Genomic DNA, 12,695 nt, shown 5'->3' on the forward strand with positions numbered 1-12,695 from the left:
TAAATGGACTCAAGTTCCCAATGCTATCCCGAATGCTCATGCTCCACTTTCAGTAGTCATGGACCAGGAATTATTAGGGAAGCTGCATTATTTCAGGGAGGCTTTGAGCACATTCCTTATTTTTTTCTCTTTCTAATCACCAGGGATCCACTTTCCATAATTGGGCTCAGAATAGAATGCACCAGGACCACAGAAAATGAATGAGCAATTCTGCTCTTCATGACTGAATTGCTGTCCTGAAGTTGCCTACAGATTAAATTAGATTCAGTTTCAAATACCCATTGTGTGTATTTTCAGTTATTTAACTCATGTTTTTTGGAGAATTGTTTTTCCATTAAAGTTTAACTAGATTTTCAGTCTCATACTTAAACTGTGATATCATTAAAAGTCATACATAGTACATTAGCAATTGGTGTTTGATTACTTAAGGCTGATTTTATACTTGCTTACATTCACGGGTAAAAATCTAATGAATTTACCAAGATTTACTCTAGGCTAGGTATCATAAATATTAGTTTAAAATGGTTGATTGCATCCTAATTAGGTTACTTTGCTTAACAGTGAATTTGGAGATTTATTATTCTTGTTGCATTCATGTAATAAATATTTTATATTTTAATTAAAGACAGTTTGGGATTATTTAATTGAAATTAGCAGATATGTCTTTGAATTGTGATTTTATTTTTAGATGTAGACATTCCTGGCCTTGAATGCCTTTTACACTCAATCTTGCACTTCTGGAACTATTTTTAAAAGTAATTAATAGCCTGGAAAATGGGACACACTCAAACTGCGATATAACCACACTCACAAGCCTGAGATGAATGAATGGACTAGACAAACTGGTTCATCATCCTAACTGAAATCGACACTGGCTGAACCCCAAAGGTGGGTCCTTGGGTTTGGGTGGTCCTTGAGTGTACAGCAGGCACAGTGAATAGAGGCCAATGGTGTGGGGTCAGGGGAAGCATTTCCTGCAACATTGCCTCTGATTTGGGTAAGCAGAGAATCTGAGAGTAAGTAAAACTGTTGAAGCATTGTCTTCAGGTGACAGCCTCCAGTGATTTATGAAAATTTGAATGGATCATGTTTAGCATGTTCTGCACTTCATTAAAGAACAATTTTGCATCATGGCTGAACTAGATTTGTAAATATTGAATGTTTCACCAGTGTTGCCAGTGGGCCTAGATATCTACTGTAAAAAAAATCTTACTTCATTCTAAGTTGCCTTAATAAGACATAAATTCAGAGTCTTACACAGCAGGGAGACCGGCCTTTTGGCCCAACTTGTCCATGCAGACCAAGTTGTCTACCAGAGCTAGTTCTATTTGCCTACATATGTTCTATATCTGTCTAAACTCCTCCTATATATATACCTATCCAAATATCTTTTAAATGTTGTATGTGTACTTTTCCCTACCATCATCTCTGCTAAACCCACCACCCCCTTGTCCCTTTTAAGTTTTTACCCTCTCACCTTAAAGCAATGTCCCCTGTCGTAGGAAAAAGACAGTTGTATTTCTCCCTCCCCTCCTCTCCACCTTCTAACTCTGACCCCTCTTCTTTTTTTTCTCCAGACCTGATGAAGATTCTCAGCCCGAAACGTGGACTGTACTCTTTTCCATAGATGCTGCCTGCCCTGCTGAGTTCCTCCAGCATTTTGTGTCTGTTGCTTGGATTTCCAGCATCTGTAGATTTTCTCTTGCTTGTGAGTATTAACCTTATCTAGGCTCCTCTGGGTTTTATATACCACTATATGATCACCCTCTTCCTCATATACTCCGGGGAAAAGCCTCAGCCTATCCAACCTCTTCTTATAACACAAACTGTTTAGTCCCATTAACACCCCATGAATCTTGTCTACACACTTTCTAGCTTAATAACATCCTTCCTATCAAAACTGCACACAATATCCAAATATGGTCTCACAAACAACATGTACAGTTGTAACATGATGCTCCTATCTCCCGTATTCAGTTTCCTGACTGACGAAGGCAAGCAAGCCAAACACATTCATTACTATCCTGCTTACTTGTGTCTCCACTTTCAGGGAATTATGTACCTGTATTTCTCGCAGTTCTACAACACTCTCCAGGGCTCTCCATAACTCTGGCTAGCACAATAAAAGTGCAAAACATGGCCTGGAGTAGGAAGGTGTGATATGGCTCTTTAATTGACTGGCACAACTATGTAAATTCTCTATGATTTTGAGTCATCTTTGCTGCCAATGTGTAAATTCCGTTCTCAGTCAGTAAATTTATTTAGGGAACGTATCCACAGTTTGTACTAACATCTAGCCTGCATCATGAGTGAATGTTCTTGCTGATTCTATAGTGATATATGTATATATATATATATATATATATATATGTGTGTGTGTGTGTGTGTGTGTGTGTGTGTGTGTGTGTGTGTGTGTGTGTGTGTGTGTGTGTGTGTGTGTGTGTGTGTGTGTGTGTGTGTGTGTGTGTGTGTGTATATGTATATATATATATATATATATATATATTCTCTACTCATTTAATAAGGATGAAGGGGGACATCTGATAAAAGAGCAGGTTAAGTTCAACAGGTGACGACTGAGGTCAGTGACCAGATGATAGTTGTTTGTCATTAGACACTGCTGCTGTGTCTAGCTTTGCATCACCAACTATAAAGGATTCATGATGCAAAATAGAGTCATAGAGTCATGGAGCAATGCAGCATAGCTGCAGGACCCTCAGTCCAACAAGTCCACGGGGCCCACCCAACTCGTCCCAATTTCCAGTGTTTGGCCCATATCCCCGCGTCTCAATGTATCTATCCAAGTGATTTTTAAATTTATACAATTTTATCTGACTCAACCACTTTTTCTAGCAGCTCATTCCACATCCTTACCATCCTCTTCATGGAACCGTTACCCCTCAAGTCTCTTTTACATCTTTCCCCTCTCACATTAAATCTATGCCCCCAAGTTTTTGTCTCCCCTGCCCTGACCCTTCTATGAGGTCGCCTTTCATTTTCCTATGTTCAATGGTGCAAAGTCCTAGTCTAGCCAGCATCTCCCTATAACTCAGGCCCACTAACCCTGACAACATCTTCATAAATCTTTTATCCGTATAAAGGTATACATGTGGATGCATGAAACAGAGGCATGTTAGGCTTGGCATGTATCTTCTTGTGTTACTTACTCATGGCAAGCTCTGAACTAAAGTGAGGGGGAGTGACGTGGCTCAGAAGTGGAAGACTAACTTCTGTAAACTTACTTCTCTTCTCCTCCTTTCAAATCAGTGATTATTAATGCAGATCAAGCTCTAGGGAAATCTACACTTTCCAGTTCGCTTAGCAGCTTCTGGCTGTAATGGGAGTTGGAAAAGGAAGAGTTCAAAAGCAGGGGAGTTTTCTTTGAAGCTTCAAAGCATATTGTTTGCACAGTGGAGTCAGCCTCTGCTTATCTGAAATGCTCATGCTGTAATTAGTGGCATTTGCCTTTGATTTTCTATTGGACATAAGCAAAATATTGTAGCTATTCATTTTAATTTGGATGAGCATCATGTGCAAATCAATCTCAAACTGCCAATGTAGTCTGAAGTACAAATGTGGAAGAAAATTCCCCAGATGTGTAAAGCACAAGTGCAACATAAATCTCCCATATTAATCAAAATCCACTTAATAATATGTATGGATAATGTGTGGCTCTCCATTAGAATGAATGCAATCATGCAACAAGCCCATCAAGTAACATAAATGTTTCTTGTAAAGCAATTGAATGCCAATGGATGTTCAAAATGACAGGATGTCTTTGTCAGATCTAGAATGCCCTGCTAATGATTATGGAGGCTAATTGATTCATTTTCCTTTATAACGCAGTAGCCACAGAAGAGGTCATCAATTGAATGGATTGAAAAGAGAGAATTGTTGACAGATTTCAACTGTTAATGTTTAGAAGAAGTTCTTGGAAAAAACCTGCCCGGAGTACTTTTGTTCATGGAGAGTTCAACTAGCTTGTTTTCTTAAGTGCTGAAAATAGCATTAATATTTTGAGCTTTGCTCATCAATTTGAGCTTGGCAACATTTCATCACTTGCTATCCATTAGTTCTATAAATAAAACCTGGTGCACATGACAGCAAAATTCGTTGTGTCTGCTTAAGTGGTATTGAAGAGTTCAGAAGAGGAGATGTGCTTGTAAAATGTCACAGGCATTTTTTGTATTCATCTCAAACTAGCAAGGGTTAGTTGAAAGTTGACAGTTAGTGTTTGTAACAAGAAGCCAGCAACAGCTCAACCTTTGACAAAGTGCCGATATCTGGATATTCTAGATCTGGCCGAATGAGATCGTATTTGTATTTGTATAGTAATATCCATAGGGGTGTAAGAGCAAACTGAAAGGCCACATGGAGTTGGTGAATTATTAAAAAAGAAGCTGGTGCACACTAGGAGACCACTCAAAGCTGATCTACCTGAGCATGAGTTTGGTACAGCAGTTGACACGATTACCAGTAAAACTAAATTTTGATAACAGAATGGTGGTTCCAGAAAAAAAATTAATTAAGTAACTGGCTAGGTCTTGATAATAGAATAAAACGGTTATCCATAGGTCTGACAGTAAATCCAATTTTCTACTATACCATTGGGGGCGCGCAATAACATAATTAGTGAAGTTCCTGAAATGTGGGTGACATCACTGCTGCATTCCATGTCTCCACTTCTAGGCTTTGTCTGCAGTTCCCTGTTTCCACATTAGCACAATCCACCTCACTATTTAATGGTTATTAATCCTCACTATTCTTTCCTACAACAGAGGGAAGTGATCTTAATGCCCATTATTTGATGTGGGGCCCCACGGTACTAACATGATACCTTTGAGTCACTCAATAAACATTCAAATTGCTCTGTGGAACAGAGGTAAAAGCTTCATTCCCCAAGGAAATGAGACAAAGCTCAGACATTAGTCTCCCTTGATTGAGAGCTTATTTAGATCATTTTTCCTAAAGCGAAATCAAACATATTTCTAAATAAGATGCCTACAGATAGTCTGAAAATGCTGGTAAAGGTAAGTCTCAAACAAATTGTAAAAACAAAATAGAATATTTTAATGTAATATTCCAAACTTTGTTCTACTTGAAGAGTCTGGCTTGCTTTGAAAAGCAAACGTAGGAGGGAATTTCAAGCAGACAATAGATACACAAGAAGCAGGAATTTATCAGTGCAGCCCGAGTCTCTTGAAACATGACAAAGGGTGTATTGGATAATTCTGAAAATACACTAGATATATTGTACGCAATATATTTACCTCAGTGAAGGACGTGCCTCTTTCAATTAGCCATGCTAGAGTGGTCCTAATGCACAATGGTTCTGTAATGCAATAGTTTGTTTCCATTCAGCAGCCCCATTTATCCCTGAGCTGAGAATTCTGTCATTTATCTTGTCTTGAGGAGTACCCCTTGTCTGTCCACTAGATCTATTCACAAACAAAGCTGCAAGCCTGTTGAGAATTTAGCTTTAATCTGAAGATCTGTTTTCTTTTCTGCAGATAACACATTTCCATTATTAAACTGTATGTGAGAAAATATATTCTGATTAATGTTTCTGATCATAATTAAGTTCATTATCATTTAAATGCCTATGGGTTAAAATGTGGCTCAAAGGTCTTAACCAGCTTACAGCTTACATATTAGCAATAGTTATTATAGAAACTAAATGGTTACAATGTTAGCAAGGTTAATACTAGCCTGGAATTTTAATATTTAAGGTCAGCTTATTTGACATGTGCATGCATTGCAATGTAGGCAGTACTTTCAAATTGCTACTGTCTAGGTCTAACTAAATGAAACTATTTTCCGGCTGCTGTTTTCTGCATCTTCCACATTTCTTCTTCAGAGGTCTAATTTACATTCTGATTATCATTAGAGTTCTGTCCTAATGCTGAATTATTGCCAGCCTTACTGATTGTTGTTTATTTTCATTTATGCAATAAAGACTGTCGTGTTCTGTGGATTTATCTAGTGCATTTGAAAGCCTTTCCCTTTCAGGCTTTCGGAAACAGCGAAGTGTCAATTACAAACGTCTGATGTCTTTAAGTATTTGTTACACATTGGGCTCATATGACATGCTGAAAGCTGTGGGCTCTTTGAGGGATCAACACACATTCATTATGCCCTTACCAGTCCTATTGATCAAGATGTGAAACAGCATCAGCATGGTGATAATTTATATATGACAGAACCTTCCATAGTTTTGATCGAAATATGTTTGCCTCAGCAAGTATTTATATTTTGTTGATTTCTGGTAAGTACAATACAGAATATTATTGTTTTAGATCACTTTGTTTGTCATGTTTTAGTGCTTTGAAGTTCTTTCTTTGGCATTTGCTGGTTTAAATCAATTCACCTGCTAAGTCAATGTGAATAATTATGTTAATTCTCAAATCCATCTCAAAATTATTATTGCATCTTTTTTTCATTTTACCTGCTTAGAATAATGAAGCTATAGAGCCAAATAGCACAGAAAACGGCCCTTCAGCCTACTGTGTCTCTACTAGATCTATTCTATCTTGCTCTTTGTCCATAGCTCTCTCTGGTACAGCATTTCAAGATCTCATCTAAATACTTCTTCATAAATATTACAAGAGAACTTGCCTTCACCACCCTCTCATGCAGTACATTCTAGGTTTTAACTATCCTCTGGGTGATAAAATTTTTAGTCATAGAGTACTACAGCACACAAGCAGGACCTTTGGCCCATCTAGTCCATGCTGACCTGTTTTTCTGCTCCTACTAGGACCATACCCCTCTCATCTATTTATCTAACCAAACTTCTCTTATTTTGCAATTGAACCCACATTCACCACTTCTGCTGACAGCTTGTTCCACACTTGCACCACCCCAAGTGAAGAAGGCCCCCTCAGTTTCTCCGGAAATATTTCATCTTTCACTCAAAACCTATGATCTCTAGTTCTAGTCTCATCCACTCTCAGGGGAAAATGCCTGCTTGCATTTACCTATCTCTATCCCTCATAATTTTGTACAGCTCTATAAGATCTCCCCTTATTCTCCTACACGCCAGGAAAAAAAAATCCTAACCTATTCAACCTTTCACTATAACTCAGATACTCAACTCCTGACAACATCCTTGTAAAATTTCTCTGCACTCTTTCATACTTATTGATATCTTTTCTGTGGGTAGGTGATCAGAACTGCACACAATATTTGAAATTCAGCACCATCAATGTCTTATAGGACTTCAACATGACATTCCAACTCCTGTAATCATTACATTGATTTCTGAAGGCCAATATGCTAGAAGTTCTCTTTACAACCCTATCTTCCTGTGACACCACTTTTAAGGAATTATGAACCTGTATTCTCAGATCCCTTTATTTTACTGCACACCTCCGTGTTCTACCAAATCATTGTGCAAGTCCTACTGTGGTTTGTCCTCCCAAAGTACCAATTCTCATGTGTCTGCATTAAATTCCATCTGCCATTTATCAGCCAATTTTCCCAGCTGGCCCAGGTCATGCTGCAAACTTTGATAGCCTTGTTAACTGTTTACTATGTCCCCAGTCTACTGATCCAGTTTACCACATTATCGTCAAGATCATTAATATAGATCATAAACAACAATGGACCCTTCACTGATCCCTACGGAATACCACTAGTCATAAGCCTCCAGTCAGAGAAACAACCACCTACTACTACTACTAAGCCAACGCTAAATCCAATTGACTATTTCATTCTGAATGCCAAGGGACTTAACCTTCTGGACCAGCTCCCATGTGGGACTTTGTTAAAAGCTTTGCGAAACTCCATGTAGAGAACATCCACTGCCTTCTCTTCATCAACCTTCCTCAGAACCTCCTCAAAAAATTATATAAGATTGGTTAGACATGACCTACCGCACACAAAGACATATTACCTATCCCTAATTAGGCCCTGTCTATCCACATAATTATATATCCTGTCCCTTAGAATACTTTGCTAAAATTTACCCATGGCTAGTGTCAGTCTCAGCAGCCTGTAATCTCCTGGCTTATTCTTAAAGCCTTAATTGAACAACGGGACATTTGCTATCTTCCAGTCCTCCAACAACTCACCCTTGGCTAAGAACATTTTAAATATTTCTGCCAGGACCCCTATAGTTTCTGCACTAGCTTCCCAGAATGTCCAAGGGACATCTCCTTCAGACTCAGGGCATTTATCCACCTATTTTGCCTCAAGATAGCAAGAACCTCCTCCTCTGAAATCTGGATACAATCTCTGACCTCAGCATTTTGCCCCATTTCAATAAACATTGTGTCTGTCACCCGAGTAAGTACAGAGGTGGTTGATTCCTTTTGGATCTTCAGTTAAACATGAACAGATCTTTGAAGGTAGAACATTATTAGAACTGGAAATGCATGAAAATCTCAGCAGGTCAAGCAAAAACTGTAGAAAGAGAAACAGAGTAAATTCCAATGAAGAGTCTCGGAACCTAAATGTTTCTCCTTTCACATATGCTTCCTAATCTGCTGGGTGCTTCAAGCATTTTGAGTAGTTATAATGTGAAACGTGAAAAATAAAGAGTTGCTGTGAATGGAACTGATGTTTTCAAGGGAAAGGTAGATATGATCATAAGGAAGAAAGGTGGAGAATAGATGTTACCATGGTGAAGAAAGGTGGGAAGAGAATAGTATAACACATAATTGTGGACATGGACTGTTTGGAATGGATAAGCGACAATCAGTGGTATCTGAGGCACCAAGACTTTGTAATACTATAAAGCCATGGCACAAATGAATGATGGACCATGCTTGAGGACGGCTTGGCCGTTTGCTCATCAAATATTACTACTTTACTTTGGGAAATGGAGATCTTCCCAGTACTAATCTGTGGAACAATGAAAAAGATGTATTTTGTAACAAACACTTCTGCCTCATGAATGATGTGTGCCTGCTCTGACTCCATAACAACACAATTTTTTGTAGATTATTTTACATGTAGTTGGAAAGCTTATCATTGAAAGACTCCTAACTTCCTTAAGATAATTTATCCTGAGGGAAATACAGAAGCATTGCTTGTAATATTAATTCTGTGATTTATTCTGCACAGGATTCTTAGCAGATGTTTCTGTTGCTAATGATTGCATCATGAAGTGTGATGAAGATTCCATAATCAACTGTGCAAAAGGACACTATTACACGCTCGGCAACTGTATTGAATGCCCAGCTGGTTTCTAGTGAGTAATCCAACATATCATGTATGCTTTGTTAATGTGCAATGATCATGGAGTTACAAAACCATAGCATTATACAGCACAGAAAGGCTCTTTAGCCAAACACTTTCATGCCAATCAAGGTGTCTTTCTGAGCTCGACACATTTTTATGCAGTCTGCCCATAACTATCTGAACTTTTCCTATCTATAAACATGTCCAAATATCTTTTAAACATTGTAATTGCACCCACTCCTGCCACTTTATCTGCCAGATTGTTCAATATAAGCACCACCCTGGGTGAAAAATTTGCCTCTCAGGTCCCCTTTAAAACTTTCTTTTTGCACCTTAAAACTATTCCCTCTATTTTTAGACTCCCCTAATCTCGATAAATCTGTGACCATTCACCTTCTTTATGCCTCTCATGATTTTATTATCCTCTATAAAGTCATCTCTCAGCCTCTTTCGCTTCAGGGAAAATAATCACAGCCTATCCATTCTCTCCTCTTCACTCACATCCTTCAGTTCTGACAACATCCTTGTGAATCTTTGGTGCACCTGCCTTCATTTCCTGACCTGAATTTCTATTAAATTCAATGCAGAAGAAATTCATGAGAGGCCTAGAATGAGTGGTTGATCTTGTAACACCTGTGCCCATGACTGCAAGTTGTAGGGTTCATTTTCTGCTCAGGGTTAGTACTAGCATTAAAATACATACCATTGTGTGATGTGAGTATTCAGTCTTACTGTTCGGTTTAAGTGCAGAACCATGTGCTAATGAAACACTGAATCAATGTTGTGTGCTCCAGGGATAAAGGGTTGTCATCTCATCATTTCAACAACAAAACCAACCCATTGTTCTCATTTCTCTTTCTTATTGTGTGGGTGTGTTTGGTTACAGGTTATTCCTAGGAACATTAAGCAAAGAGAGAAGATGGATAAGAGAAACACAAAACAAATCACATAGTGATGATATTTTAAAGCTTATAAAATAATACTTTAAAAAAGAGACATTTCATACTGAAATACTTGTCATTATTCTCACTTCCACTGGACTATTAACTAGACTTGATACTTAAGGGACAGGTCAAACTGGTGTAAAGAGATTCTGAATGCTGGCCTACTCTGGATTCTATGTCCATCAGCTATTATCATGAAGGTATCATTATCCATGGAAGCAGAAGAGAAAATACCACAAATTGCACAAAGTTGAACTGCAGGCTGTTAAGTGAGCAGCTCCAAGGATGACAGAAATAAACCTGGAATTAGTAGTTTGCACTGAGCTATTATTGTCAATATTATTATAGCTGATCTGAGCAGATATGGGCCAAGTATTCAAAATGTGCAAAGGAACACCAAAATTTGGGCAATTTTGTTGTTACATTTTAATATAGTATTAAAGCTTCTTGCTTGGATTCTTCAAGAGATTTAACATTCAAACCATGTTGTTAATTCTCAACATTTTTCACCATTACCTAAATTCAAGAGTAAATCCTTTATCTACAATAAAGCAGAATTTTAGCAACACGTGATACTGCCAGTTATCCTCATGGTTTGTTTGATTATATGAAATGTAAACAGAGTAAGTCATGGGATTTTCAACAAAAGCCTATAAAATCTTCATAATTTTGATTTCAAGTTGTTATAAGGTGCAGAAATTCATCAATTTAAGGATCGATAAGGATCGATATATTCAAATGAATGAGTTAGCACACAAGGAACAGATTTACAATTAATGAATGACCACAAAGCAGTTTAAAATACTGTAAATGCTTTTCATGCAAATACAGAGAAGGTAAGTTCCATCCCTGGCACTGAACTGAGTTTATTCTGCTGGATGTTCATGTTTCCAGAGATTTTCGTATTTCTCTAAGGTTCGGTGTATTGAGTTTAAACTAGAAAATTAAGGAACAAAATGAACAATCCACTCAGGCTTTGTTTTTCAGAATAATAATCCATGGGAGAATATTTTATTGCTAAAATCTGCAGTAGGGAATAACTGATTGTGGTGTAAACATGATTGGTTCTATGTCCACTGGGACTGGGTACATAAACAACAAGGTATTAAATGTAAATGAATGATTTCATTGCAGCCAATGAGAAGACTGGAATGTCCATTTGTTTTAATGAAGACAATTTTTAATATTTTCTTGCTGTCACATAAATATAATTATAAACACCCATTGGAGCAGTGATCAACTTTCCTCTGCTGGTGGTTAATTCACACAGTGAAGCATCCACTGAACTAATTAGCTCAGAGAAAATACTTCGAGAGTATTCCATGGGGGTTAAACAGCATAGGTCACATGAAAGATTAAAGATCACGGAGAAGGGAACCAGCTTGACTGTCAGCCTGTGGAATGTACATGTGTGTCTTAACACTTGGGATCTGATTATTCGCAAGATCACATGGTCTGACCTGGTATATCGAGACAAAGGCAAAGACTGCCTTTTGTTTTAACCTATCCTTCTGTATTTCTAATGTATCTGTTCAGATTCCACACCATCAATTACTCCTTTGATGTCACTTTTAAAATGAGCATTTTAATAACTTTTCTTTTCCGTGTTAGCTGCCCAGGGGGAGTGTCAAGTCCAAAGCCATGTTACCCTGGCACTGCCAATTATTTTCCTGGGGAAAATGATATTACAGACTGTAAGGTAAGAATTTTGGTCATTTGACCACAGAGATAATGATGTGATTAATTTTCTGCAAAACATTTCAGCATATTCATTCTGTCCTTCTTGATAAAGACTTTTAAATTATTAAGAGTTAAAATGAATATTGGATAATGGCATTGCACAAAATGCTACTCGCAGTCTTAAAATACACAAAGAATATATTTTATAAAAGAAGCCCATTATTTATTAATGATCTTATCAATTAAAAATAAAACTTTCTTTTGATGCGTGAGAGTGTGTGTGTGTGTGTGTGTGTGTGTGTATTTAAGTAGGATTGAACAAGTTATGCAAATTGAAGTTGTACATTGGCCATCTGAAAATGTGGAGATTCTATAATCATTATCCCCATTCAGTGATCTTCTAAAGGACTTCACATGAAAGATTTATTAGTGTTGACATATTAAAAAGTCAACTCTCAACATGACCATTGAAGCAAGAATACAAATGAATGTCCTGATCACACCAGAACAATGAAGAGCAACTACACTCAAAACAAATCATCCAATTTGATCTATGACTCTCTGTTATTTGACCCTGCCTTGATCCATCTGTTCTCCTCACCTCCTTACAATAGCATTGTTCTAATATAGAGATAATTGAATTAGTGCACACGTCTGACCTGTCTGGTCAAAATCTTATTTACATATCTAAAGCAAACAATAGAAAACAGGAATCAGAATTAGAATCAGGTTTAGTATCAGCAGCCTATGTCATGAGATTTGTTCACTTTGTGGCAGCAGTACAATGCAATGCACTACAATATAAAAAATATAAATTACAGTAAGTATATATATGCACAAACAAGAGAAAATCTGCAGATGCTGGAAATTCGAGCAACACGCACAGAA

General features: G+C 37.5%; 1 protein-coding gene across 6 annotated transcripts in view; it reads left to right on the plus strand.

Moving 5' to 3' along the window:
- Nucleotides 1–6,134: 6,134 nt before the first annotated feature.
- The window catches only part of LOC140716828 (uncharacterized), a 394,334-nt gene continuing 387,773 nt past the window's right edge, over nt 6,135–12,695 (plus strand). For all 6 annotated transcript variants that reach the window (XR_012096375.1, XM_073029773.1, XM_073029775.1 and 3 more), the window contains exons 1-3: nt 6,135–6,265; nt 9,067–9,193; nt 11,739–11,826. Coding sequence is in view for 5 of the 6 variants with exons in the window: in XM_073029773.1 (XP_072885874.1) it covers nt 6,226–6,265; nt 9,067–9,193; nt 11,739–11,826 (255 nt within the window). In the remaining variant the exon portion in view is untranslated. The remainder of the gene's footprint in view (nt 6,266–9,066; nt 9,194–11,738; nt 11,827–12,695) is intronic.

This window comes from Hemitrygon akajei, chromosome 26, assembly GCF_048418815.1.
Source record: "Hemitrygon akajei chromosome 26, sHemAka1.3, whole genome shotgun sequence".
Taxonomy (NCBI): domain Eukaryota; kingdom Metazoa; phylum Chordata; class Chondrichthyes; order Myliobatiformes; family Dasyatidae; genus Hemitrygon; species Hemitrygon akajei.